The sequence below is a fragment of the Erpetoichthys calabaricus genome, chromosome 1, assembly GCF_900747795.2.
Source record: "Erpetoichthys calabaricus chromosome 1, fErpCal1.3, whole genome shotgun sequence".
In the NCBI taxonomy this organism is placed as follows: domain Eukaryota; kingdom Metazoa; phylum Chordata; class Cladistia; order Polypteriformes; family Polypteridae; genus Erpetoichthys; species Erpetoichthys calabaricus.
The window spans coordinates 332382550-332409789 of NC_041394.2; the positions used below are offsets into that span (position 1 = coordinate 332382550).

A 27240-nucleotide genomic window follows, 5' to 3' on the forward strand; every position below is an offset into this window, starting at 1 on the left:
ATCTACCCACACTCTGGCTCCATTGGTCACTCCACACACTTACTCTCTAAAAGTGAGGATCCACATAAAAAGTGACCAGTAAATGAAAGGCATTCTCCATAAACTCGGCTCCGGCTTTACTAGTACAGTCAATAATAATATTGTAAAACTTCCCCAGCTCTAACAATCCGTTGATGAATTCTACAATCACCGTTATCTTCACTTGTGAACAGAGCACATCACCATTGTGGTGTTTATCTCAAATTAAAAGGAGTCTTTGTACAGGAGCAAAGTTAACACAATATATATTTATATTCAAATATTTATAATGATATTTATATTTATGAAAACGACCACAACCTCAGTTTGAAATGTCTCATCTTTCAAAGTGCCATAATAATAATAATAATCTGCATAAATACATCAACACAAAACCAGTTTCCTAGCTTCACGGAGAGGTAAAGCAATATGTTAATGTAACAGCGACATCTACTGGTTTCGTGATTTTGCATTTTTTGCGTATTGCCCCCCCCCATCCCCCCAAAAAAGACAACTGCCTTACAGTCAGTGACGTCATCAGAGCGACGGTAAAGGACGTAGCTGGTGCGGTGGGAGGCAGATGGCGTCGCGCCGCTGAATTAGGTACGTATCTCAAATCTATGAAAGCGACAAAACGCTGAAAATAGAAAAGACCTGACAGCGGCGTCCGAGGCCACTGTAGACAGGCACCGTGTGTGTCGTACGGGCTCTGCTCGAGCCTCGGCGGCGTTTCTTTCAGTCTCGAGTCCGCGGCTTCTTACTCAGGCTGGGTTTGGCCCTCTGACAGTCCGCAAGACCGTTATGACGACGCAGAGCTGTTGAGGGGACGCAGGGTTAGCAGTTTTACACATTTATTTCTATCAAATTTTTCTATCTTGCTGACGAGGATGAAGTTATTTACGTAGTCGCTTGGTGTCATGTATCAGCTAGTTACTGACAGCTTATGCAAGCCACGGACTTCTATGTAAAGAGCAAGACGCATCGTTCGACGGGATATGCTGTCCATTGATCTGCTCATTAAAACTGATGAATAATTGTAAAGTACAAATATTGGACTTTGCACTGGTACAAATGGCTGACATAGGTTAATGTTCATAGTTTTGAGACTGGCCAGACTCCCCTACCAAACTGCACTTCAGTTTTCCCTGGCCCAGGAAGGAGGAGGTTAGGAGCATGCGCTGATTACAGCGTGTTGCCGCACCAACCACATGGCAAAACACCCGGATTGAGAGCCGAGTGCAGCTGTGCAGCGGGTGACACCTCAGCACCACACTTTACAGTGGCTGGAGTGCCAGTCCTGCCACCAACCCCCAAGTTCCCAGGGGAGTAACTATTTTTTGGTATGAATGTTTATCACAATATACACAGCCATGCTACATAGCTTTCTTTTTAGAAACTTGTACAGTATATAATCAGCAAATTTTACTGTTTAATAATAAAAATAATAGTTAATTCCTTGCATTTATATAGCACTTTTCTCACTACTCAAAGCAATTTAGTGAGTGGGGAGCCACCTCGACGACCACCAATTTGTAGCACCCACCTGGATAATGCAAAGGCAGCTGTTATTGTGCCAGTACGCTCGCCACTCATTAGCTATTAGGTGGTGATGTGGTGAAAGAGACGGGGGATGTTTAGGGGGCCAGAATGACTAGGCCGTGGTGGGCAATTGAGCCGGGACATCGTCATACACCACCTGCTCTTTTCGAACGTTGTCTGGGGATCTTTAATGACCACAGACCGTCAAACTTCTGTTTTATGTCTCATATGAAAGACGGCACCATTTTTTGCAACACTGGGGGCATCGGGATTCCCACACACAGACCACAGGGTAAGTGACCCCTTCTGGTCTCACCAACACCAATACAAGCTTTTCCTAGATGGACTCCTTTCCAAGTACTGGCCGGGCCAGAACATGCTTAGCTTCAGGTGGATGACCTTTTCTGAAGTGCACATGGTATGGCTGCTGTTTAGTGCAGTGTATTTATTAAAGCACAAGATTAACATGCACAATTAAAAAAGATTAAATGCAACATGTAAATCAAAGAAATAAATATATTCTTAAAACAGTTTAGCAGTGATGGCACAGATTTCCACCTTCCACCTACCTCACTGTGTATTTTACATAAGTCATTCAATTTTATAATAAAAAACTGCTCCAATCTATTGTGATCCTCCACTTTATTTCATTGTTGTTCCATCCTGGACTTTTCCCTTCCCAGACACTTGAAGTAAACAATTTCTTCATTATAGCTAACAGCTCATTAAACGTCAGATTAAAATATTTGTTTTTTGCACAGTTCATCATCACTTATCTCTCTATATATAAAATCCAACGTCTGTCTGCTTTTCACGAGAGAACTACTTCACGGATTTAGATTGGGTTTTTTTCTATAATTTGCTTGAACATTCCGGTTGATTTTGCGACTTCTCTCATCACGCTAAGCATCTTAGTTTGCTTGCAGGAGCGATTTATTTGTGTTAATCCGAGACAGGGGCTGAGGGGAGGGGGAATAGTGACGTCAGGAGTAGGGAGCTGGGTGGGGTCCTCCTCACTCGCGTGCAAGTCTCCATTCGAGTCGGTCTACCTCTGTGTTTTGGAGCGGACCTGTCCTCCACTTAGCTAGCGGTACCTGTCTGTTTATTGATTTTTAAAGTTTGTCCTGTTTCACTGCTATGGAAGACGGCTAGTTTCTTTTATATTTCTTACATCGCTTGTTTATTACATATATCTCAAGATTCACACTTATTTTTATTTAAACAACTCTATCAAGGTTCAGAATCTAATATTTCAAAACATCATATCATGAGTACTACAGTTTTTCTTGAATTCCACACAGAAAACTGAAAAAGTGCTTAGTTCAAGTTTTCCAAGCTATTTACCTCAAAATTGCTCAGCTCAGGTCTTAATTGGGGAACTTCAAAACCCCTTGTGGGATATGACCCGGACACAGACAGGCAGACACGTTTAAATTACCCCACACACGTTTATTGTGGTCTTCCATTACAACAATTCAGCTCACAACCCCAATACCCCAAAGTTCTGGCCAACACAATGCCTTTTCTTCAGGCCGCCTCCTTCTCTCCTCTGGAGACCTCGTCCACTCTTCTCTCCCGACTCAAGTCATTATATGAAGGGAGGCAGTCCCTTTTTATAAGCACCTGGATGTGCTCCAGGTGTGTTCCAGCAATCTCCCACCGACATGCCCCAGTGTGGCAGAAGTGCCGGCTGCATCCCCGGAAGCACTCCAGGTGTCCCTGCTCATCTTCCCCCCAGCACTTCCGGGTGTGGCGGAAGTGCTGAAGTCCAGTGTCCTCCAGGTATTGGGGCGCCCCCTGGCGGTGACCACGGGCCCCTACAGAGTTGAGCTTCCCAGCTCCGTGCCCGTGGCCCCCAAAGGAATCAGGGTGGTCGCCCCCTCATGGTCTGGAAGAGGCACAAGCCCTCCTCCGGTCTTCTTGGGCGTCCCGGCTGGGTACCACCCCCATCTAGGTACCACACCATCAAAGTTCAAAAGTCGAGATTATTGTGCAAAACATTGACCAGAATTTTGCCATTGTCTGTCTCTTGTTTAGCCCATTACTTTTATCTGTAATTGCTCTAAGGTGTAAATCACATTTCTGCATTTTATTATCCGAGTGTCCCGTTTGGCCTGATCTGGTTTTTAGGCTGAGCTTTAGTTATTGTCAGCTAGGGTGGTCTGATTTTCTAACAGGGGTCAGTGAACAGTTGTTCAGTGCAGCTTCAAGAATTACAGATGAGGGAAGAGAAACAGACCGTGGTATGACAGACCTGAAATATTACTGTTTTGGAAATAAAGTCCCGTACCTGCCACTAAAATCTGAATGCTTAGTTCAGCTGCATATTTATTATGTCAGTTACAAGAATTACAATTCGGCTGCAGTTATTTATTTTTTTGAAATGACATTCCACTTAGTTATAAGACACTTTTAATTAACATTTAATTAACATCCAATTAACTGTAGTGAGAAGTCAAGCAAAATGACCCCTTTTATTGGCTAACTAAAAAGATTACAATATTCGAGCTTTTGAGGCAACTCAGGCCCCTACTTCAGGCAGTTTGTAATTTGTAATTGTAATTGATTACATTTTGTAATTGTAATTGATCACATTTTATAATTTGTAATTGTAATTGATTACATCTTGCCTGAAGAAGGGACTTGAGTTGCCTCGAAAGCTCTCCTATTGTAATCTTTTTAGTTAGCCAATAAAAGGGGTATTTTTGCTTGACTTCTCACTACATTCACTATGGCTAACACAGTACAACACCCTAGTACTACATCCAATTAATTAAAAGACTTTTGTTCTTGGCTAAATGTTTTAAAACATTTACAAGAGTTATTCATTTTAAAGGAAAACTCCCCCCAAATATTTATTTTATGTTACTTACCCAATTTAGTTTGTAATTATGGACAAGAAAAAAAAAAATAGTTTCTGATAGAATGGGAGCCCATGGTAACCAATGCTGGACAACATCAAACAGCATTAAAAATGTCTCCTGTTCCTCATTTTGTGTAATCCGCACATCAAATCATCCAGTCGTTGGCTCATAAATATGCGGTCTGTTTGATTTGTTCCAAATCAGGGGATGATTTGTTACTTTGTTTCAATTTCCGGTTACTTCTGTTGCGCTAAACACTGCAGACTTTCAAGTAAACTAAACCTGGCAATACACATCCCTTGGCCATGTCATGACCTTCTTCCATTAGTCAGAAACGTTTCATTCAGAGAATAGGGTTGACATCAATTGTGTTTTCACACCGGTGCAGTTTCCCTAATTATTTGGTTTACGCCACGGCACTTGAGATGAAAAGGGAACATTTGAAATAAGCAGCATACAAAAAAAAGCCAGCTCTGCTGAGGGCACGTGCTCCAGTTTTATGCCAGTAGATGTAGTGGTCCCTTGAGATGGGGTATTGGAGGCCCTGCCTGTTCGGGGGTGATCCACACACAAAATACAAAGAACACAAGAGTACAAAAATATGCACATAGGAAATAATCAAGAATAAAATTGACATAACTAGACTAATAATGAAAAATATATCAATATTAACATCTAGAGCAGGGGTGGGCAAAGTCAGTCCTGGAGAGCCACAGTGGCTGCAGGTTTTTGTTCCAACCCAGTTGCTTAATTTAAAAAAAAAAAATCCTTGTCAATTATTTCATTTCATGGCCTGTTCGTGCTTTAACTCTGCTATGTCGGGTCATTCTCATATCCTAGATTTTTTTTTCCTTTCTGAGGATATCATCCAAATGATTTGAAGTCTAAAACAGACGAGTGATTCTCAGTGCTTCACTTTTTTCTCTTCACTTTCCTTCCAAGTACAGTGATCCCTCGCTATATCGCGCTTCGCCTTTCGCGGCTTCACTCTATCGCGGATTTTATATGTAAGCATATTTAAATATATATCGCAGATTTTTTGCTGGTTTGCGGATTTCTGAGGACAATGGGTCTTTTAATTTCTGGTACATGCTTCCTCAGGTGGTTTGCCCAGTTGATTTCATACAAGGGACGCTATTGGCAGATGGCTGAGAAGCTACCCAACTTACTTTCTCTCTCTCTCTCTTGCGCTGACTTTTTCTGATCCTGACGTAGGGGGTGTGAGCAGGGGGGCTGTTCGCACACCTAGACGATACGGACGCTCGTCTAAAAATGCTGAAAGATTATCTTCACATTGCTACCTTCTGTGTGCAGCTGTTTCGTGAAGCAACATGCTGCACGGTGCTTCGCATACTTAAAAGCTCAAAGGGCACGTATTGATTTTTGACTTTGTTTTTCTCTGTCTCTCTCTCTCTATCTCTCTCTCTATCTCTCTCTTTCTCTCTCTCCCTGCTCCTGATGGAGGGGGTGTGAGCTGCCGCCTTCAACAGCTTTGTACCGGCAGTGCTTCGCATACTTGAAAGCCAAACAGCCCTATTGATTTGTTTGCTTTCCTCTCTGTTTCCTTTGAAGAGGAAGATATGTTTGCATTCTTTTAATTGTGAGACAGAACTGTCATCTCTGTCTTGTCATGGAGCACAGTTTAAACTTTTGAAAAAGAGACAAATGTTTGTTTGCAGTGTTTGAATAACGTTCCTGTCTCTCTACAACCTCCTGTGTTTCTGCGCAAATCTGTGACCCAAGCATGACAATATAAAAATAACCATATAAACATATGGTTTGTACTTCGCGGATTTTCTTATTTCGCGGGTGGCTCTGGAATGCAACCCTCGCGATGGAGGAGGGATTACTGTATTTAATTAAACCCAGTAGTGCACGATAAATACACACAAGTGTAAATGGAAACATGTTAAATGAAGAAATGCTGCTCTCCTTTGTCATTTTGCATCTGATTGCTAATAAGGGGTAATTAAAAACTGAGACTACAGCTGTTTAAGACTAAAATCAGCAATAAGGGTTCAAAATCTTAACGAGTGAGACAACGGAAATGAAGCAGACGTGTTACTTGAGCAACAAGTGCTTCTTATTACTGTATACACTTGCATATAAGTCGAGTTCTGAAACCTGAAAAACTGATCGTAAAATCATTCCCCTACCTATGCGCCTGTTCAAAAATATAATACATTTTTTTTTTTTACATCTTTTGCCTCCCATCAGTTTCTCAGACACATCAAATTTTGTTGCGGCAGTGCAGTTACCAATTACTTTCGCTACTTCAATGACTTTTAATTTTAAACCAGCTTCATATTTTCTTCTGATCGAACGCTCCATCGTAGATAAGGGATTCTCTTATGATAAAGGTGTATGAGGGTGTGACAAAACAGTGCAAACATCGCTTCAGAATAGTTTGGGTATTACCGTGTGGTCACGTAGGCACAATACATAGGAAAAAAAGGCAGTGTGCTCCATGGTTACTCTCTCAGGTGGGTGTTAGCATATCGTAATCTCTTACCAATAGCGAGAGTTTTCGCCATTCGACTTAAACAACCGACATTATAAAATGCCGGAAATTATACGGTAAAATCAAGCCCTGACTTATCCGCAGGAGAACTTAAATGGGAGTATATATGGTAAGCAATTGGGTTGGAGCAAAAACTTGCAACCACTGCAGCCCTACAGGAACAACTTTGCCCACCCCTAACATAGACAATAATAATTAAAGAATCAATTGACACAAAATACAATAAAAGTGAACTTAAGCATAAGCTAGGAAGGACCAACAGAAATGTAAGCATTTAAAGCTATATCAAAGAATGCACCTCTTTATTAATTTCTCAGAAACATTTGTAGGTCAGATTACTGAACAATGAGATCAATTAAAAGTTAGACTGATGGCTGTGAAATGGGGCTGGAATAAAAAAGTTGCAGCCATGGGGATTCCCGAGGACTGGTGCTGAAAACTGCTGATTTAACATTTTCCTCAATTGCATACTCTTCTCGTCTTTTTATGAGAATAAAATTCCAGTCATTTAATGATTTGCTTCCTGCCCCTTTATGGTTTTGCAGCTTTTTTTTTTTTTGTATTTTGTGCCCAGTCCATTTAATATTCTCTACATCTGAATGTACATTACTCGGAAAATGCCTTAAGACAGAGCTGATACCGAGTATGAGCATCTAGGGTGTGGTATAGGACCGACGCTGAATACTAACAAGTAGTGTCATTGCATCCCTAATAATTTGGCACCCATTTCAAATGAACTTTTTCCATCTATAGTCTTAATTCTCTACTTTACCCATTACAATTTGTTTGAAGTACTAGGGTGTTGTATCGTTTTTGTTTGAGAAGTTCCAGTCTGACTTCTGCAATGATCACCCAACAGAAAGAAGGCAAACCTGTGTTCAAAATCACATACTGCTCTTTTCTGATGAAGAAAATGCTGCAGTAATTATGTTTTATAGATGTAAGCACATCCTTTAACACCTTTGACCACTCTATTCTGTTACATGGTATATAATGGAAAATTATTCAAATTTATTGAATAAATCTTGGTGCACACAGAAATGTGCAGAGTACTCCATCATTACGTTCAGAAGTTAAATATGGTGTCCCGCAGGGCTCAGTACTTGCATTTCTGCTGTTAAGTCCTAGCAAGAGCAGGTGGAATCTTTAAAAGGGGAATGGATAATGAGCATTGGGGAAAGGTTGAAAACAAGATTAACATTTGTTCAGTGCTGTGGGGTGGCATTTTGAATAAATTCTTCTTTGTTCTCTCCACAGAGAAGAAGAGAAGTCGTCCACAGGCGTCTACAGATGAAATATAAATGTGAATAATTGACCTCAGAATAGTCAAGTAATGGCAAGTGATGTGTGAAGTGCTGTGCAGACCAGCATTGCCACTTTAGAATTTGCTGCTTGGAAGTTGCTGTTTTCATTGTGTGTTGTGTTGTGAACTTGAAATGTATCAACACACAGAATGGACCAGAAAAGAACTGCAGCTCATAATAAACCGAGATGATTCTAACAAACTGTATTAGCCAATCAGAGTGATGAAAAAATTCATTTGGATTGTGACTGGCGGGTGACTGAGTCTTGTCAACCTAAAGTTTATCCATGAATGACCTTAGGCCCCCCACTTGGGTAAGGGGACAAGGGCCATAATTTTGAAAACCAAAGGACCATTTCTGCCATTGCTTCCCTTGGGCTTCTTTCTCTCTCTCTCTCTCTCTGACCCTCTAATAATGGGAAGTATTATTTGTTCTCAGTAAAATCACACTTACTCGGTATCCTTTATCCTTTCTCAGTGGGCCAAGGGAAGGCCATCACTCAAGGGAACGGCAACATTAGGGCGCAAATATAACGTGCACAATCCAATAAAAAGGAAGAATTTCACAGTTGTACTACCACCCAGAGTTTCCTTTCAACATATGCCATGGAGAAGAAAGAAAATGTAGACATTAAGCAAGAAGACGGTGAATGGGAACCTATGCAACATCTGAAGAAGGTTACTGACTTTGAGGACACAAAGGATTGTAAATGGGAACCAATAGTCATTAAAGATGAGTCGGAGTCAACCTCTGTTACCACTGACTTGCAAAAAAATGAATTTATAAAGCATGTCAAGGTAGAGGACTTTAAATCGGAGTCTGTCTCTCAAGAGTCTGTGTGTCCAGATGAAGAGCTAACTGGAACGGACTTCACAAACCGTGGACCTGGCTCCCTCCAGAATCATTCTGTCCAAGTGAAGACCGAACCTTTGGATTGTGACGTGCAGGAGATTAAAAAAGCTTCATGTTCAAGGTATTCTGGAGAAGGTAAGAGCTAAAATGCAAAAAAAAAAAGTAATATAAAGCTTGATGTGCTGTTCCTGGAATACCATATATACTTGCATATGAGTTGGGTCTTGAAACCCGAAAAAATCGATCATAAAATCAGCCCCCGACTTGTACGCCCATTCAAAAATACAACACTTAATTTTTATTTTTACATCTTCTTGCCTCCTCCAATCTCACATCAGTTTCTCAGACGCATCGAATTTTGTTGCAGCAGCGCAGTTACCAATTTCTTTCGCCACTTCAACGATTTTTAATTTTAAACCGGCTTCATATTTTCTTCTGATTGAATGCTTCATTGTAGATGAGGGATGCTCTTACGATAAAAGTGTATGAGGGTGTGAGACACACAAAACAATGCAACCATCGCTTTGGAATAGTTTGGGTATTATCCTGTCGCCACGTAGGCACAATAAATAGGAAAAAAAAAAAAAAGGCAGGGTGCTCCGTGGTTACTCTCTCAGGTGGGCGTTACCATATCTTACTGTCTTGGACTAATAGCGTAAGTTTTCAGCATTCAACTTATACGATTGACATTTTGAAATACCGGAAAAAATACGGTAAACTCAATCCCCGACTTATCCGCGGGAGAATTAAAACACGAGTACATATGGAATGTGATATTCTCTCTCTCTCTCTCCCACTGAAATTAGAAATACCTGCTTGTTTTAATTTGTGAATTCTGAATTAATAGCAAAAGATGTTATGAATGCGTTGCATCGGTTCAAGTTCAAAATGTATTTTGGGATACATTTTAATTTATCTCAGCATATTTTCTTTTGTGGCCACAGTCTACCGGAATTGCACTGATACAAACACAAGCATGAATGTGGTGTGCTTCACTATGGAGGTTGTTGCTGCAGGTACAAGGTAACATCACTAGGCCTAACAGTACTGTCCAACGTGGCACACTATAACAAGAGACCTCCACAAGCACAAAAACTAAGTTGAATTAAGAGAAATAAGCTTGAGTTAAGATAACAACAACAACAACAACATTTATTTATATAGCACATTTTCATACAAAAAGTAGCTCAAAGTGCTTTACATAATGAAGAGAAGAAAAATAAAAGACAAAATAAGAAATTAAAATAAGACAACATTAATTAACATAGAAAGGAGTAAGGTCCGATGGCCAGGGTGGACAGAAAAAACAAAAAAAAAACTCCAGAAGGCTGGAGAAAAAAATAAAATCTGTAGGGGTTCCAGGCCACGAGACCGCCCAGTCCCCTTTGGGCATTCTACCTAACATAAATGAAAAAGTCCTCTTTGTAATTCGGGTTTTTCACGGAGTCACTTGATGCTGATGGTCATACAGACTTCTGGCTTTTAATCCATCCATCATTGTTGGAACATCATGGTGCTTTGGGTAGATGGTGGTAGCGCACGCCACCACCAACAGGACACCGGAAAAGGAAACAGAAGAGAGAGTAGGGGTTAGTAGAGATTTTGAATGAATAGTTATTATAATGAATTAGATATACAGAGTATCAGGATTAAATTACAGTGAAGTTATGAGATGGCCATGTTAAAATAATGTGTTTTCAGTAGTTTTTTAAAGTGCTCCACTGTATTAGCCTGGCGAATTCCTACTGGCAGGCTATTCCAGATTTTAGGTGCATAACAGCAGAAGGCCGCCTCACCACTTCTTTTAAGTTTTGCTCTTGGAATTCTAAGGAGACACTCAGTTGAGGATCTGAGGTTACGATTTGGAATATAAGGTGTCAGACATTCCGATATATAAGCCGGGGCGAGATTATTTAAAGCTTTATAAACCATAAGCAGAATTTTAAAGTCAATTCTGAATGACACAGGTAACCAGTGTAGTGACATAAAAACTGGAGAAATGTGTTCGGATTTTCTTTTCCTGGTAAGGATTCTAGCAGCTGCATTCTGCACTAGTTGCAAACGATTGATGTCTTTTTTGGGTAGTCCTGAGAGGAGTGCGTTACAGTAATTTAGCCGACTGAAAACAAACGCATGAACTAATTTCTCTGCATCTTTCGATGATATAAGAGGTCTAACTTTTGCTATGTTTCTTAGGTGAAAAAATGCTGTCCTAGTGATCTGATTAATATGCGATTTAAAATTCAGATTACAATCAACGGTTACCCCTAAGCTTTTTACCTCCGATTTGACTTTTAATCCTAATGCATCCAGTTTATTTCTAATAGCCTCATTGTATCCATTATTGCCAATCACTAAGATTTCGGTTTTTTCTTTATTTAATTTGAGAAAGTTACTATTCATCCATTCTGAGATACAAGTTAGACATTGTGTTAGCGAATCAAGAGATTTGGGGTCATCAGGTGCTATTGATAAATACAGCTGTGTGTCATCAGCATAGCTGTGGTAGCTCACGTTGTGCCCTGAGATAATCTGACCTAATGGAAGCATGTAGATTGAGAAGAGCAGTGGACCCAGGATAGAGCCTTGTGGAACACCATATAGAATATCATGTCTTTGAGTTATAATTACCACAACTAACAAAGAATTTTCTCCCTGCCAGGTAGGATTCAAACCAATTTAAGACACTGCCAGAGAGGCCCACCCATTGACTAAGGCGATTCTTAAGAATATTATGATCAATGGTGTCAAATGCGCCACTCAGATCTAAGAGGATGAGAACAGATAAATGGCCTCTGTCTGCATTTACCCGCAAGTCATTTACTACTTTAACGAGTGCAGTTTCTGTGCTGTGATTTGTTCTAAAACCTGACTGAAATTTATCAAGAATAGCATGTTTATTGAGGTGCTCATTTAACTGTATAATGACTGCCTTCTCTAGAATTTTACTTAAGAAAGGCAGGTTAGAGATGGGTCTATAATTTTCAAGAGGAGAGGGATCGAGATTATTTTTCTTAAGTAGGGGTTTAACTACCGCAGTCTTAAGACAGTCTGGGAAGACCCCTGTATCTAATGACGAATTTACTATGTCAAGAACATTATCACTAAGCACGCCCGATACTTCTTTGAAAAAATTTGTTGGTATTGGGTCAAGGGCACAGGTGGAGGGTTTCATTTGAGAAATTATTTTATGTAAATCAGGTAAATCTATCCTAGTGAAAGACTTTAATTTGTTTATTATGGGGTACTGGGGTTTAGGAGGATCCTTAGTGTTGGGGAGATATACTATGTTATTTCTAATATCATTAATTTTTTGATTGAAAAATACAGTGATAGCCTCACAGGTTTTACTGGAAGTACTTAGGAGGCATTCCTTTGAGTTACCTGGGTTTAACAGATGATCAATTGTTGAAAATAAGACTCTGGGATTACTAGCATTGTTATTTATAATCTTAGAGAAATAGCAGCGCCTCTTAAGACAGACTGTGTTATTGTATTCTGTTATTTTAACTTTTAATATTTCATAGTCAATAGTTAGTTTAGTTTTCCTCCATTTACGCTCAGCTCTACAGCATGTTCTCTTTAAATCAGACACTCTTTGGGTCTTCCATGGTATAACAACGCTAGAAGATTTTTTAACTGTCTTTTCAGGTGCAACTAAGTCAACAGCAGCCCTCACTTTAGTATTAAATCTTTCCACCTTACTATTTACATTCTCCTCGCTATTATAGTTGGCACTATAAACGGACTGATTGGTTAGAATGTTTGAAAGTTTTAAAGCTGCTGATGAGTCAAAGAACTGTTTTTTAACAATATGCTTCTCATGAGTGTTTTCTATCATTATTTCTATATTAAAGAGTAGAAGAAAATGGTCTGATAGACCAATATCAATGACCTGCTTTATATCAACTTTTAGTCCTTTAGTAATTACTAAGTCTAACGTATGACCTGCTTTATGTGTAGGCTGATTAACGAGCTGTCTCAAATCAAGAGTCCAGGAGGTTCATAAATTCTTTTACTTTCTGGTCACATTGATTATCTATATGAAAATTCAAGTCGCCGACTATTAAGAGTGTGTCATAGTTTGTAATTAAGATTGACATCAAGTCAGAGAATTCCTCAAAGAAAGACGCGTTGAATTTTGGAGGTCTATACACGGATAATACTAGAACGTGAGAATCTCCCTGAATAATAATGGCGAGATACTCAAAAGACTTGAATTTACCAAAACTGATATTTTTACATTTTAACCTGCTTGAGTAAATGTTTGCTATCCCTCCACCTCTCTTTCCTTGGCGATCAGCACGAGTAAAACTGTAATCCGGAGGCGCAGATTCGATTAAAACAGCTGCGCCATCTGAGCTAAGCCACGTTTCACTTAGCGCAATAAAATCTATTTTTTTATCACTAATAAGATCGTTGATAAAAAACATCTTGTTAGTTAAAGCTCTAACATTTAATAGAGCCATATTCAATGTTTCGGAGGAGCACAGATGAATACTATGTGCGTTATTGATATATGGAACAGGAATTGTTATTTTTATTAGCGCCGCTCTGCGTGTATTTTTTGTTTAATCTATGATATGTTTTTATAGTTTTAATACATTGTTCGTTGTAAAAGGCGCTATATAGCGCCCGACCCGGCACAGACTCAGACAGAGGCACGTACTTTAATAAAAGGCTTTTTATTTCTTCTTCAGCCGTGGGGCACGCCTTCCCCGTGTCCCACAGGCCCAACACAGTCCCAAAAGCACTTCCAACACAACAACTCACACTTCTCTCCACCTCAGCACCACCACTTCTCCTCCTCCTCCTCCTCAGGCTTAGTCCTCTTCCTCCCGACTCTGGCTCTCTCGAGTGGTGGTGGCTGGCCTTTTTATACCCCACCCGGATGTAGTCCAGGTGCTTGGTCACCTGGGCCTAATTGCATTTCCGGGTGGGGCTGAGGAATTGACCAGCCGGGCTGGTAAGTCCACGCAGCTCCCCCTGGCAGCCATCCAAGCCCCCAACCAGGCTCTGGAGGACTCCATGTCCCATGGAGCCTTGCGCCAGGTTGGGGAATCATCGTCCACCAGGGAGGCTGCCACCAAGTGTCCCGGGGGAGGTACTGAGCTGCCCATGGTGGCTCCCCCGGAATAGATGCAGCAGGGGCGTCCCTGCCGGGCATGGGACCCGGCTGTCCTTCACATCATCTAAAGTAGTAACTTTAATTAAATTATTGGTGTTTATGCCGTATTGCCTAGATTTTCTATGTGCATTAAGATTGGTTATTACAGTATTTATGTTGTGCACTTTTATGGAAGATTTTATTAAACAATTATCATGACCAAGCACAGGAGTGGCATTTCGGAAGGGGTTAAAAGCAGAGATATGTTTTCGGAGAGGACCCGGGCGCCGAAGCTATTCGGATGCAGGCCATCTCGCTTGAAAAAACGCGGTCTTTCCCAAAAGAGGTCCCAGTTGTTGATGAAACCGATGTCTTGATTCTTCCAGAAGCCCTGCAGCCAGTTGTTTAAACCAAGCAGACGACTGTAGTACTCGTTTGATCGTCTGACGAGAGGGAGTGGACCCGAGATGAAGATCTTTGCCGATGGGGTCCTCTCCTTTGTGTCTTTAATTAATGCAGTGAAGTCTGCCTTGAGGATCTCGGACTGTCGGCGCCTTATGTCGTTTACGCCAGCATGTAAAACAATTGCTCCAACTGCCCTGTTCTTGTAGATTGCCAGCGCACGTCTCGTCACATCTCGGACACGAGCACCGGGAAAACATGAAACAAAAGATTTTCTATTAGGGCAAGTGATATTGAGGTTCCTAACAATAGAATCACCTACCACTATTACATCACTAGGAGCTGAAGGCGAACTGGGGACGCTTAGAGGGTCAAACCGGTTCTGCGTTACGATGCTTGCCTGTGCCGATGGAGGTGTTCTGGCCTTGAACCCCTGCCTGCATTGCTGAAATACACCGAGGTCATCATCGGTGTTGCTCCTACGAGGCGCGGGGGTGAAGGTGACTTGAGCGGCACAACACGGGGTTGATGTTACGCTGATAACAGATGGCGAGGACGGTTTATCCAACAGCCGAGCCTTCAGATCTCTGAGGTATCTTCGTCTGGACAGAAGTTTCTGAATCTGTTCATCGAGTGCCTGGAGTTCCTCGACTACAATTTCAACGCGATTCACCTCACTATTGGCCATTGTCCGCTTCTGTTTCTGCTTCCGCTTCGTGCCCTAGGAAGAATGAGAGAGAGATAATAAAGATTATTTACCAAAGTCATTAATTGCGCCCTTCCAAATACTACAAAATAGATTAAAAAATGACTGAAATGATTCCAAGACCAATAATAAATAAAAAGAGATCCATGGACGAAGACTTTATCCCAAACACAAACAAACGGTTATATTAGGGATGTTGCTGACTGGAGGTTTTGTTTTCCTCTCTTGTATTATCAACTGGCCATTGTTCAATAATTAACTAATGGACAGCTACTGTATTGCTGGGCACCGTTTTATGTTAATCAGTGTGACAGCAGATGGTGCTATACCTGCGCTTAACACGACACAGACAGACACGGGAGGCACTGATAAAAACACAAATGTCCTTTTATTTATTCTTTGCTCATGTAAAACGTGTTTTCTGTTACTGCGAGCACACAACGCAGTCCCCAAAGCACAAAACACACCACAATTCTTCTAGTCCTCTTCTCTCTCTCTACCACTCCCCTCCGGCAAGATTCATCCACTACCACCCAACTCTGGCCCTCGGAATAGTGTCTGCTGGTCCCTTATATAGGGTGGTCCAGATTACATTGCATTAAAAGTTGCATAGTTAGATCTGGACCACCCTGTATAGGTCACCCGGAAGTGCTCCAGGTGCTCGTTGACCTACTTCCAGGTGTGGTGGACACCCTAGCGGTGCCCCCTGGATTCCAACATGGCCGTAACGAACTCCAATTCCCATTAAGCCCTGCAGGAGTCCGAGGCTAGCGTTCCAGGGGGGAGGGGGCTGATGCTGTGCCCACACTTGCTCCCCCTGACCTTCCAAGGCAGAGGTGTCCCAGCCATCCATGACAGTAGTATAAAACATCACCATTATCCTTATCAAAATCTTTTTGACAGGTGTATGTCCCGCCCCCTGGCATTTCCGGTAGCCACTTGATGCCACCTCGTTAATGGAAGTTCCACCCTCTAGTCTATACCTGTTGTCGGGTGGTTTGACAGGCATCGGGCATTTTCTCAATCGTCCGAATGGAATTGGTCGGCCAATCTTAGCCGAGATCTTAAACATGGGCTGGTCAGCTTTGTAAGCCGAGGCTGACCTTCGGAGACCTGTAAGGAGTCAAAATGGAAAGTCAACAATAGGGTGGAGCAGGCATCCTGCTCCTATGTGTGTACAGCGCTGGTGTGTGTACAGAGAGTACAGACAGCATGAGTGACAGACCCAGAGAAAAGGATGGACAAGAAGGCTTTAGAGAGAATCTATTACTCACCCAAGGAACCTGGCAGTTTTGGTGGTATTAACAGCTTCTTGAGAAATGTATCAAGTCATGGGGAAAATGTCAAGCGAAAAAACGTGTTGGAATGGATGAGTGGACAATATACTTACAGTGTGGACAAACCAGCAGGGCCAAGATTCAAGAGAAACCAAACAATTGTTTCAATGGCTGATGACCAGTGGCAAGCAGATTTGGTCTTATTACTCAAAATTCAATGATGGATATAAATAAATTTATCCTCATGTGTATTGATGTGCTCTCAAAATATGCTTGGGCTGTGCCATTAAAGGCCAAGACAGGGAAAGAAGTTTCTCAGGGTTTTAGTTTGATCTTTAGACAGGGTCGAGTTCCTAAGAAGCTACAGACAGACCAAGGCAAAGAATTTCATAACACATTGGTACAAAAAATACTAAAACAGAACAATGTTGTACATTTTGTCACGAACAGTGATGTAAAGGCCAGCATAGCAGAATGATTCAATAGGACCTTAAAGTCCAAAATGTGGAAACATGTTACATATGCAAATACTTTTTGGTATATACTGTAGATGTCCTGTCAGACTTTCTGCGGAGTTATAACCACAGTTTTCAAACCACGATTAAAACATGACCTGTAGATGTGACTCAAGAAAATGCTCTTGAGTTTTTGGAAAACAGTCTATGGTAGGGTCGGGCAAAGAAAATCTACTCCGTGCACTTTGAAAATAGGTGATCATGTCAGAGTTTCAAAAGTAAAAGGTGTATTCAAAAAAGGCTATGAGCAGTTGTTTACAGAAGAAATATTTATTATTGTGGACTGCTTTAAACAACTGAAACCTGTATATATAAACTAAAAGATTATGCAGGTGATGTAATTCAAGGGACATTTTATGCAGAAGAGTTACAAAAAATAAACCCTAATGTTAACAAGGTGTACCGCATCCAGAAAATTCTAGCCACTCACAGGCGTAGTAGAAACAAGCATGTAATGGTAAAATGGCTTGGTTGGGACAAGAAATCTAACAGTTGGGTCATGGCTTCAGAAGTGAAAGACATAAGGAGTTGAGAAAGCAAGAAAAATGTCTAAAGTCAGAAATGGATTGTATGTAACACTGCCGAGTAATTCATCAGCTAGGACTTTTCCCAACAACACAATAGCATCATTCACCGTTCAGCTAGCCAAGACAATAGAACTGTCCAGAGACTGGGAACTGGCATTGTTGGAACTGACTTACCCAAAAACGTTCAATTCCATCACCCCGGAAGCACAATTTGCACTAATGAATGAGGAAACAGGAGAGCGTGAGTGACAGACCCAGAGAGAGGATGTACAAGAAGGTTTTAGAGAGAATCTATTACACACCCAAGGAACCTGGCAGTGCAGCCCAAACACACCACGGGCACCCCATTACCTCACCCACCCTCCAAACCATAACTATTATAAAGAAAATCATAAAGTAGAAGATACTAAGGTGTCTTAAAAACAATAACTTTATTGAATGATTCGAGGACACACACAATTTGCATCCTTTACCTCATGATCTTACCCAACCAATCTGTAATAAAATTCATAAAGGAGAGAAAAAAAGATACCAAGGTGCCTTAAAACAACAAATTTATTGAAGCAAAATTCCAAACATAGCAATTAACACGTAGTCTTCGCTTTCAGAGTTACACACTGTGTGCTATACATTCTTTTTTTTTTAAGTATGAATAAAGCAGGAGAAACAGCAGGAAAATATTCACACAAGCTTATTTATATACAGATCAGTAACCCATTTGAAAAGAAACAAAACACAAGAATTGTATACAAGTACGAGAACACAAACAAATTGCAAACCAGGTCCAACCCCATCAGTGAGCCTGTAATACCCTAAATAAAGCGTTTAAGCCAGCACATGCTTTATATATTTGTATTTCACTAAATTATACAAGCCTATTTTCTCTGTTTGGAACAGAGCCGACCACAAAAAGCTGGTCTTCACAGGCTGAATCAGTTGTTCGTAAGCATCAATGGGTATCTCTCCCTGCTCAAACTCCGCTATAACATCATCCATATTTCTCTTGACAGATTTAAGAAAACAAGTGAGATTATACATTTTTAGCATAGCACACAAAAGCAGGACACAAGTCTATCCTTTCTAGCCCTTTGGAGCATCAATAATCTATGTGTATAAGGCTAAGAACGTTTTTAGACAGGCATACATTCAAATTACCTGTTTAGGTTTCTCTGGTTCAGGTTCACATTCTACCGACTGGTTATCTTCTATAATGATGACACCGGTCTCTTCTTTAGCGGCATGTTTTGTTGTTGCAGACTCCATGTTTTGCTTCTTTCTAGTAAAACAAAAGGAGATAGTGCTGTGTCTCCGTGATGGAGAAGCAAGAACGCTCCACTGACCAAGCGACACACTGACGGGGCCAGTAAGAACCTTGCAAAAGTGGTGGACTCAGCCAACCTACTTCAACTCGGTCAAAAGAAATGTTAGCTGTAAAACAAGCGTTGGTGTCTCCTTTCTGATTTTAAGAACGGTGGACTCAGCCGACCTGCTCAGTCTCTGTCATAAGGAGATGGCCACCTATGCTTGATTTTACCCAAAGACTTAAGAGAGAAAGAAAAGAAATGGAAAAAAATGAATATATAGCACACAGTGTGAAACTCTAAAAGTGAAGACTACGTGTTAATTGCTATGTTTGGAATTTTGCTTCAATAAATTTGTTGTTTTAAGGCACCTTGGTGTCTTTTTTTTCTCTCCTTTATGAATCATTTTATAACAGTTGGGTAAGATCATGAGGTAAAGGATGCAAATTGTGTGTGTCCTTGAATCATTCAATAAAGTTATTGTTTTTAAGACACCTTAGTATCTTCTACTTTATGATTTTCTTTATAATAGTTATGGTTTGGAGGGTGGGTGAGGTAATGGGGTGCCCATGGTGTGTTTGGGCTGCACTGCCAGGTTCCTTGGGTGTGTAATAGATTCTCTCTAAAACCTTCTTGTACATCCACTCTCTGGGTCTGTCACTAACGCTCTTTTGTTTCCTCATTCATTAGTATAAATTATGCTTCTTGGGTGATGGAATTGAACGTTTTTGGGTAAGTCAGTTCCACCAATGCCACTTCCCAGTCTCTGGACAGTTCTATTGTCTTGGCTAGCTGAATGGTGAATGTTGCTATCGTGTTGTTGGGAAACGTTCTAGCTGATGAATTACTCGGCAGTGTTACATAAAATCCATTTCTGACTTTAGACATTTTTTCTTGCTTTCTCACCTCTTTTTGTCTTTCACTTCTGAAGCCTTGACCCAACTGTTAAATTTCTTGTCCCAACCAAGCCATTTTACCAACATGTTTGTTTCTACCACGCCCGTGAGTGGCTAGAATTTTCTGGACACGGTACACCTTGTTAATATCGGGGTTTATTTTTGGTAACTCTTCTGCATAAAATGTCCCTTGAATTTCATCACCTGCATAATCTTTTATTTTATATACAGGTTTGAGTCGTTTAAAGCAGTTCATGATAATAAATATTTCATCTGTAAATGACTGCTCATAGCCTTTTTCAAATAATAAGACTACCTAATCTGCTTGCCACTGGTCATCGACCGTTGAAACAATTGTTCTGTTTCTCTTGAATCTCAGCCCTGCTGGTTTGTCCACACTGTAAGTATATTGTCCACTCATCCATTCCAACATGTTTTTTCGCTTGACATTTTCCCCACGACTTTCTCAAGAAGCTGTTAATACCATCAAAACTGCCAGGTTCCTTGGGTGTGTAATAGATTCTCTCTAAAGCCTTCTTGTACATCCTCTCTCTGGGTCTGTCACTCATGCTGTCTGTACTCTCTGTACACACACCGGCGCTGTACACACATAGGAGCAGGATGCCTGCTCCGCCCTATTGTTGACTTACCTTTTGACTCCTTACAGGTCTCCGAAGGTCAACCTCGTCTTACAAAGCTGACCAGCCCTTTTTTCAGACCTCGGCCAAGATTGGCCGACCAATTCCATTCGGATGACTGACAAAATGCCCGAAGCCTGCCAAACCACCCGACAACAGGTATAGACCAGAGGGTGGAACTTCCATTAACAAGGCGGCATCAGGTGGGTACCAGAAATGCCAGGGGGGCGGAAATTACGCCTGTCAAAAAGATTTTGATAGGATAATTGTGACGTTTTATACTACTCATGACATCAGTTTTGAACCACTTTGTTTTCCTGTCAGTTTAAGCAAACCTGTGCCTTCTTATGTAATTAGCAATTTGTAAAGTTTGTTTCTGCTTCTATCGTATCTTCCCAAGTGTACCCTGCACTCCTGTATAACCTGCTCAATTCGTCTCTTTTGGTGAAAACCTACACCTTTGAACACTTTCATTAAAAACAACATTTATTTCTATAGCACATTTTCATACAAATGATGTAGCTCAGGGCGGCACGGTGGCGCAGTGGGTAGCGCTGCTGCCTCGTAGTTGGGAGACCTGGGGACCTGGGTTTGCTTCCCGGGTCCTCCCTGTGTGGAGTTTGCATGTTCTCCCTGTGTCTGCGTGGGTTTCCTCCGGGCGCTCCGGTTTCCTCCCACAGTCCAAAGTCATGCAGATTAGGTGGATTGGTGATTCTAAATTGGCCCTAGTGTTTGCTTGGTGTGTGGGTGTGTTTGTGTGTGTCCTGCGGTGGGTTGGCACCCTGCCCAGGATTGGTTCCTGCCTTGTGCCCTGTGTTGGCTGGGATTGGCTCCAGCAGACCCCCGTGACCCTGTGTTCAGATTCAGCAGGTTGGAAAATGGATGGATGGATGGATGATGTAGCTCAAAGTGCTTTACATGATGAAAAAAGAGAAAAAAAGACAAAATAAATTAAAAAATAGAATTAAGGAACACTAATTAACATAGAATAAAAGTAAGGTCCGATGGCCAGGGAGGACAGAAAAACAAAAAAAAACTACAGACAGCTGGAGAAAAAAAAAAAAAATCTGCAGGGGTCCGAGGGTATGAGACCACCCAGCCCCCTCTAGGCATTCTTCCTAACATAAATGACCTCAATCAGTTCTCATGGTATTCAGGGTTCACATGGAAGAACTTAGTGATGATGCTTATGTGGACCTCTGGCCTTCAATCCATCAATGTAGGGACATCACGGTGCTTTGATTAGGTGGTGGTGGCAATCTGGAAAAAGAACAGCAGAGAAAGGAGGGGTTAATACAGATTACGGAGCCACCATGAATGATAATGATAATTAAATGCATATACAGAGTATCAGGATTAAGCTAAAATGAAGCTATGAGAAAGCCCTGTTAAAATAATTAGTTTTTAGCAGTTTTTTTTTTTTTTAAAGTGCTCCAATGTATTAGCCTGGCGAATTTCTGTCAGTAAGCTATTCCAGATTTTAGGTGCATAACAGCAGAAGGCCGCCTCACCACTTCTTTTAAGTTTAGAACAGACACTCATTTGAAAATCTAAGGTTACGATTTGGAATGTGAGATGACAGGCACTCTAAAATATATGACAATGCAAGATTATTTAAGGCTTTGTAAACCATAAGCAGTATTTTAAAGTCAATTCTAAATGACACAGGTAACCAATGTAGTGACATTGAACACATCTCTCCAATTTTGGATTTTCTTTTCCTAGTTAAGATTCTAGCAGCTGCATTCTGCACTTGTTGCAATCGATTGATGTCTTTGTTGGGTGGTCCTGAGAGGAGTGCGTTACAGTAATCTAGCCAACTGAAAACAAAAGCGTGAACTAATTTCTCAGCATCTTGCAATGTTATAACAGGTCTAACTTTTGCTATATTTCTTAGATGAAAAATACTGTCCTAACAATCTGATTAATATGTAATTTAAAATGCAGGTCAGAGTCAGTAGTTACCCCTAAATTTTGTTTACCTCCGTCTTGACTTTTAAGCCTAATGGATCAAGTTTATTTCCATTATATCCATTTTTGCCAATCACTAAGATTTCTGTTTTCTCCTTATTTAGTGTGAGAAAATTACTACTCATCAATTCAGAAACACAAGTAAGACATTGGGGGTCAGTGAATCAAGAGAGTCTGGGCCATCAGGCACTATTGATAAATACAGTTGTGTGTCATCAGCATAGCTGTGGTAGCTCACATTATGTCCCGAGATAACCTGACCTAATGGAAGCATGGAGATCGAAAAGAGAAAATGAAGTAGCGGTTATTGTTATGACAGAAGGGACAGATCAAGACAACAGCCTTCAAACAAACAGAAGTTGTCAACAGTTTAATAAATCCAAGCAAGACACTAGCTAAAAATCAAAGCCATAAGCAGTGGCAGTCTTACCTTAGTTTTCACCAACATTCATACGAGTGGATGCTGGCCCTACTGAGAAAACAGCAGAAAGTTAAAACAAATGCTGTTGTCCAGAATAAGCCTGAGTCCTTTCTCTTGTTTTCACAAAAATTAGCTACGGCATTGTGTGCACGTGGTTGGTTCTCCATGTTAATAACGGTAATTATAAGAATTATTTATAAAGAAAACGAAAATAGCAATAATTCTAATAATTAAATGGAATATTTCAGGATATTTGCAAACATGACTGTAACTAGTAGTAGCAAAAAATATAACTGTTGTGAAAGTAAACGCAGAACTTAAGCATAGCGAAACCTGATATGAACATGCCTTGCACGCAATGGAAAAAACATACAAAAAATACAAATATATTTTATTTAACTGAATGGGATCCAGTTGCACACATCTGCATAGTTCAGTTTAGAGTTGCCAACAGAACATTCCTGTATGACTTTGGGTCAGGATGGGGGTTTGGACAGAGAATCAGGAGATCGGGAGAAAACAAACAAAAATAATGAGAATTTGAGGGTGGAAAACGTTTGCTCTCGAGTTTTCAATGAGTCAGTATGTCCAAGTTTGTTTGTTTATTGGTTTGTTTCATCAATAAAATAATGGCAACGGGGGTTGAATTTATTTCTACAGGAATAACCTATTGTTCATTAAGTGATAATCTCTTGTCTTTCTGAAATTCTTATACTTACATGAAATTTTGCATTTGTTTTTCTGCAGATTTACAAGAAAGTGGCACCTTCTTCCCATCTTCATTTCCTGACACTGCTCTTCACTCTAGACCACAGCAAAATGAATACTTGAACAGACTGACATCAGAATCAGAGACTTTGATTCCAACCTCTTTGGCAGATGTGAAGTTAACAAGTATAAATTCAAGCAACACTCAAGAGCGGGTGCATGATACAAATTCAGCTGCATTGTTCGTCCGCCAAGAGCATACTAAAACTTCTAAACAAAAATGTAGAACCAAGCAAAAGAAGAGTCGTACACAACGGAAGCCTTTTTGCTGTACTGAGTGTGGAAAACATTTTTCTCACAAATGCCATCTTCAAGCCCATATAAGAATTCACACTGGAGTAAAGCCATATTGCTGTTCTCAATGTGGCAAACGATTCTCACAACTAGGTCACCTTCAGAAACACACAAGAATTCATACTAGAGAGAACCGATTTTCCTGTTCTGAATGTGGTGAGCAATTCTTCGATAAACGCAGTCTTCATTCACACACAAGAGTTCACACTGGAGGAAATCCATACCGTTGTTCTGAGTGTGGGAAACAATTCAGCAAGAGTAGTCATCTTCAAACCCACACACTAATTCACACTGGAGGGAAACCATATTGCTGTTTTGACTGTGGCAAACAGTTCTCACAAAGAGGCAATCTTCAGACCCACAGACGGATTCACACTGGAGAGAAGCCATATTCCTGTTCTGAATGTGGCAAACGATTCTGTACCAGTGGCAGCTTTCAGAGACACACAAGAATTCACACTGGAGAGAAACCATATTTCTGTTCTGAATGTGGCAAACAATTCTCACAAATAAGCAACCTTCAGACTCACATGAGAATTCATACTGGAGAAAAACCCTTTTGCTGTGCTGAATGTGGAAAACAGTTTGCTAAAAAACGCAATCTTAAGTTACACACAACAATTCACTCTGGAGATAAGTTATACAGCTGTTCTGAGTGTGGGAAACAATTCACTACCAGTGATAATCTTCAGATTCACAGAAGAATTCACACTGGAGTGAAGCCATTTTGCTGTTCTCAGTGTGGCAAACGATTCATCACCAGTGGTAAGCTTCAGGTTCACACAAGAATTCACACTGGGGAGAAACCATATTGCTGTTCTGATTGTGGCAAACGATTCTGCACCAGTAGCAGTTTTCAGACCCACAAAAGAATTCATACTGGAGAGAAGCCATATTGCTGTTCTGATTGTGGTAAACATTTCTCACAAATCGGTCATCTTCAGATTCACACAAGAATTCACACTGGAGAGAAGCCATATCGCTGTTCTGAATGTGGAAAACAATTCAACACTAGTAGCAGTCTTCAAAGACACACAAGAATTCACACTGGAGAAAAACCGTTTTGCTGTTCTGAATGTGGTAAACAGTTCACCATCCGTAGTGATCTTCACAGGCACACAAGAATTCACAATGGAGAGAATTCACACTAGAAATGCCTGATGGATTAATGGTGAAGAAGGAAGGAATGGAGGAAGAAGTGAAATGTAACCCTCCTAACTACTTGAGTTTTGATGGGTACCTTCACATAGTGGGCTTCACTGTGTAAGATCCGCACCAAGTCTCATCAGGGTAGAACTACTTTCAAAGCATGAAAAGGATCCACAAAAGTAATCCATACCGGTCGCACAGCTCCCAAAAAGGTGCCCTCCACCTGCCTTGGCACTTATGCTATCATCAGCTAAATTAAGAAAAAGAAAAAAAGAAACTTGGAATGTTCTCAAAGGCAGCATATTTTCAAATGAATGCAAAAGTGAAGGCATGTAAGTACAGCAGATTGAAAGTGACAACAAACACCTATGTGCCACACACATTGCCCACAAAGGAAGGTGACTTTAAATGTTTAGGGAGCAGACTGACCAGAAAGAGAAACATCAATAACATTTACAAAAGAATAAGGCAACTAAAGAGGGTACCCTGAGAAAAAGACCCCATCAACAGAGGACAAAGAAATCTGGGGAATCAAAGAATATCTCCAGGGCCTGATTGATGAAAGACAAGAACACCAAAATCAATCAAAGAAAGAAGTTACTGAGAATATCATTAAGAAATATCTAAGGTCAGCAAGGCCTTATTTGAAATAAGGCAGCACCAAAAGAACATCATGGATATAACAACAGCAAGATTTGATATGGTTTATTAATCTCCAATGGGAAATTGTCTTTTTGCATGACCCTTGGAAGTCAGTGTGCAGGGTCAGATCTCGTACTGCACAGCAAAATTCATAATCTGTAAAGTAACAGAGCAGAGGAATATCAAAGTGAGGAGAAATTGAAGAAACTATTCTCTATCACCAATGAAATAAATCAAAGAAGTTTTTAAGGATTGAAATTTGGTAGTGCCATTAATCAAAGCAAATATAAAAGGCACAAGGTCCTCGGCAAAATGTAACTAGCTGTGCTCTGACTAGCCAGAGAACAGCCTAAAGTACTGCACACCAATTACAATGTCAAAGTCCGTACATCCTAAAACTAAACATCCCATGATCTGAAGGAGGTATGTGCACATCAATACTCATGGGACTACAGGTACACCTAATGTATTCCCCAGGCCAATGTCAATGAAAGTATTTCAGTACAAAGTGAAACATATCAAGCAACCTCAATTATAAAGATTGTTCAGACATCGAGAACTAAATATTAAATGGGAATTCACCCACCTCGTGCTCAGACGGCAACAGTACAACAGCCTTGATGGCAAACACAGGATTTCAGAAGGCTTGACTCACAGAAAAGGGAAAAAAAAACTGAAAAGATGACAAATACTGGATGACGAACGTATGGAGAGTTCCTGTTCCAGTCTCACCCAGATGTGCAGTTAAACCTGTGGATGACTTGGAAGATACAAACTGAGACCTAATTGTGGTCACAGAATAGCAGCCTGCTCACAAGGCGGTTCAAGGCTACAGTTAAAAAATATATATATATAAAAACACACACTTACTTAGAAAAGCAGAAACGGCACCGTCGGCACAGAGCAAAGAGTTCCATAAAATGAAAACCCACTGGGCACTCATCAAGAAAGACAAGTGAGGAGGACTCCACAGGCGAGAGAAGCTGCAGAAGATAGGAGAGTGAGGTGGAGCAGACGTGTGTGTCGATCTCACCCAAGAACGCCAGAGTGGCTGGATATTAAACCCGTCTCTTCTCATTTTAATTAGTTTACATTTTAACACGCCAAGTGTACCTCCCTTGTTGTAGACCAAGGCTTCTCAAAGTCGGTCCTGGTGGCCCACCGTGGCTTCGGGTTTTTTTCCCAACCAGCTTCATAATCTGTGACAACTACAAACACTGAGCTTATTTAATTAGCTGGGTTTTTTTTTCTCTTCTCTTATGCTACATTAAGAAAGCACAGAGGCATGATTTATATATTTATTATAAGACATTTAGAAATGATTGCTGTAGATTTAAATGCTTAACTCTCTCTTGTTTATTTCATTACATTTTGCCCTTTCTCTTTGCAGTTTTCCCCCTTCATTGTATCTTAATAATGACGATGTAAAACAAGCAGAGCAGACACGCTGGCAAACAACACTGAATCATGAAAGGCTGCAACTACTTTAGTGTCAGACCCACTAATTAGAAAACAATGGATTAATTAA

At 40.7% G+C, this 27240-nt stretch overlaps 2 protein-coding genes across 2 annotated transcripts in view; one reads left to right on the top strand and one right to left on the bottom strand.

The window, feature by feature from the left end:
* The window catches only part of LOC114666580 (zona pellucida sperm-binding protein 3-like), a 515374-nt gene that overhangs the window by 171740 nt on the left and 316394 nt on the right, over positions 1 to 27240 (bottom strand). The window lies entirely within an intron of this gene.
* Positions 555 to 26787, top strand: LOC114666128 (gastrula zinc finger protein XlCGF57.1-like). Its single transcript, XM_028820887.2, has 3 exons — positions 555 to 621; positions 8200 to 9233; positions 23607 to 26787. Exons 2-3 carry the CDS (start codon positions 8852 to 8854, stop codon positions 25070 to 25072), a joined length of 1848 nt encoding a protein of 615 aa, XP_028676720.2. The 5' UTR covers positions 555 to 621; positions 8200 to 8851; the 3' UTR covers positions 25073 to 26787.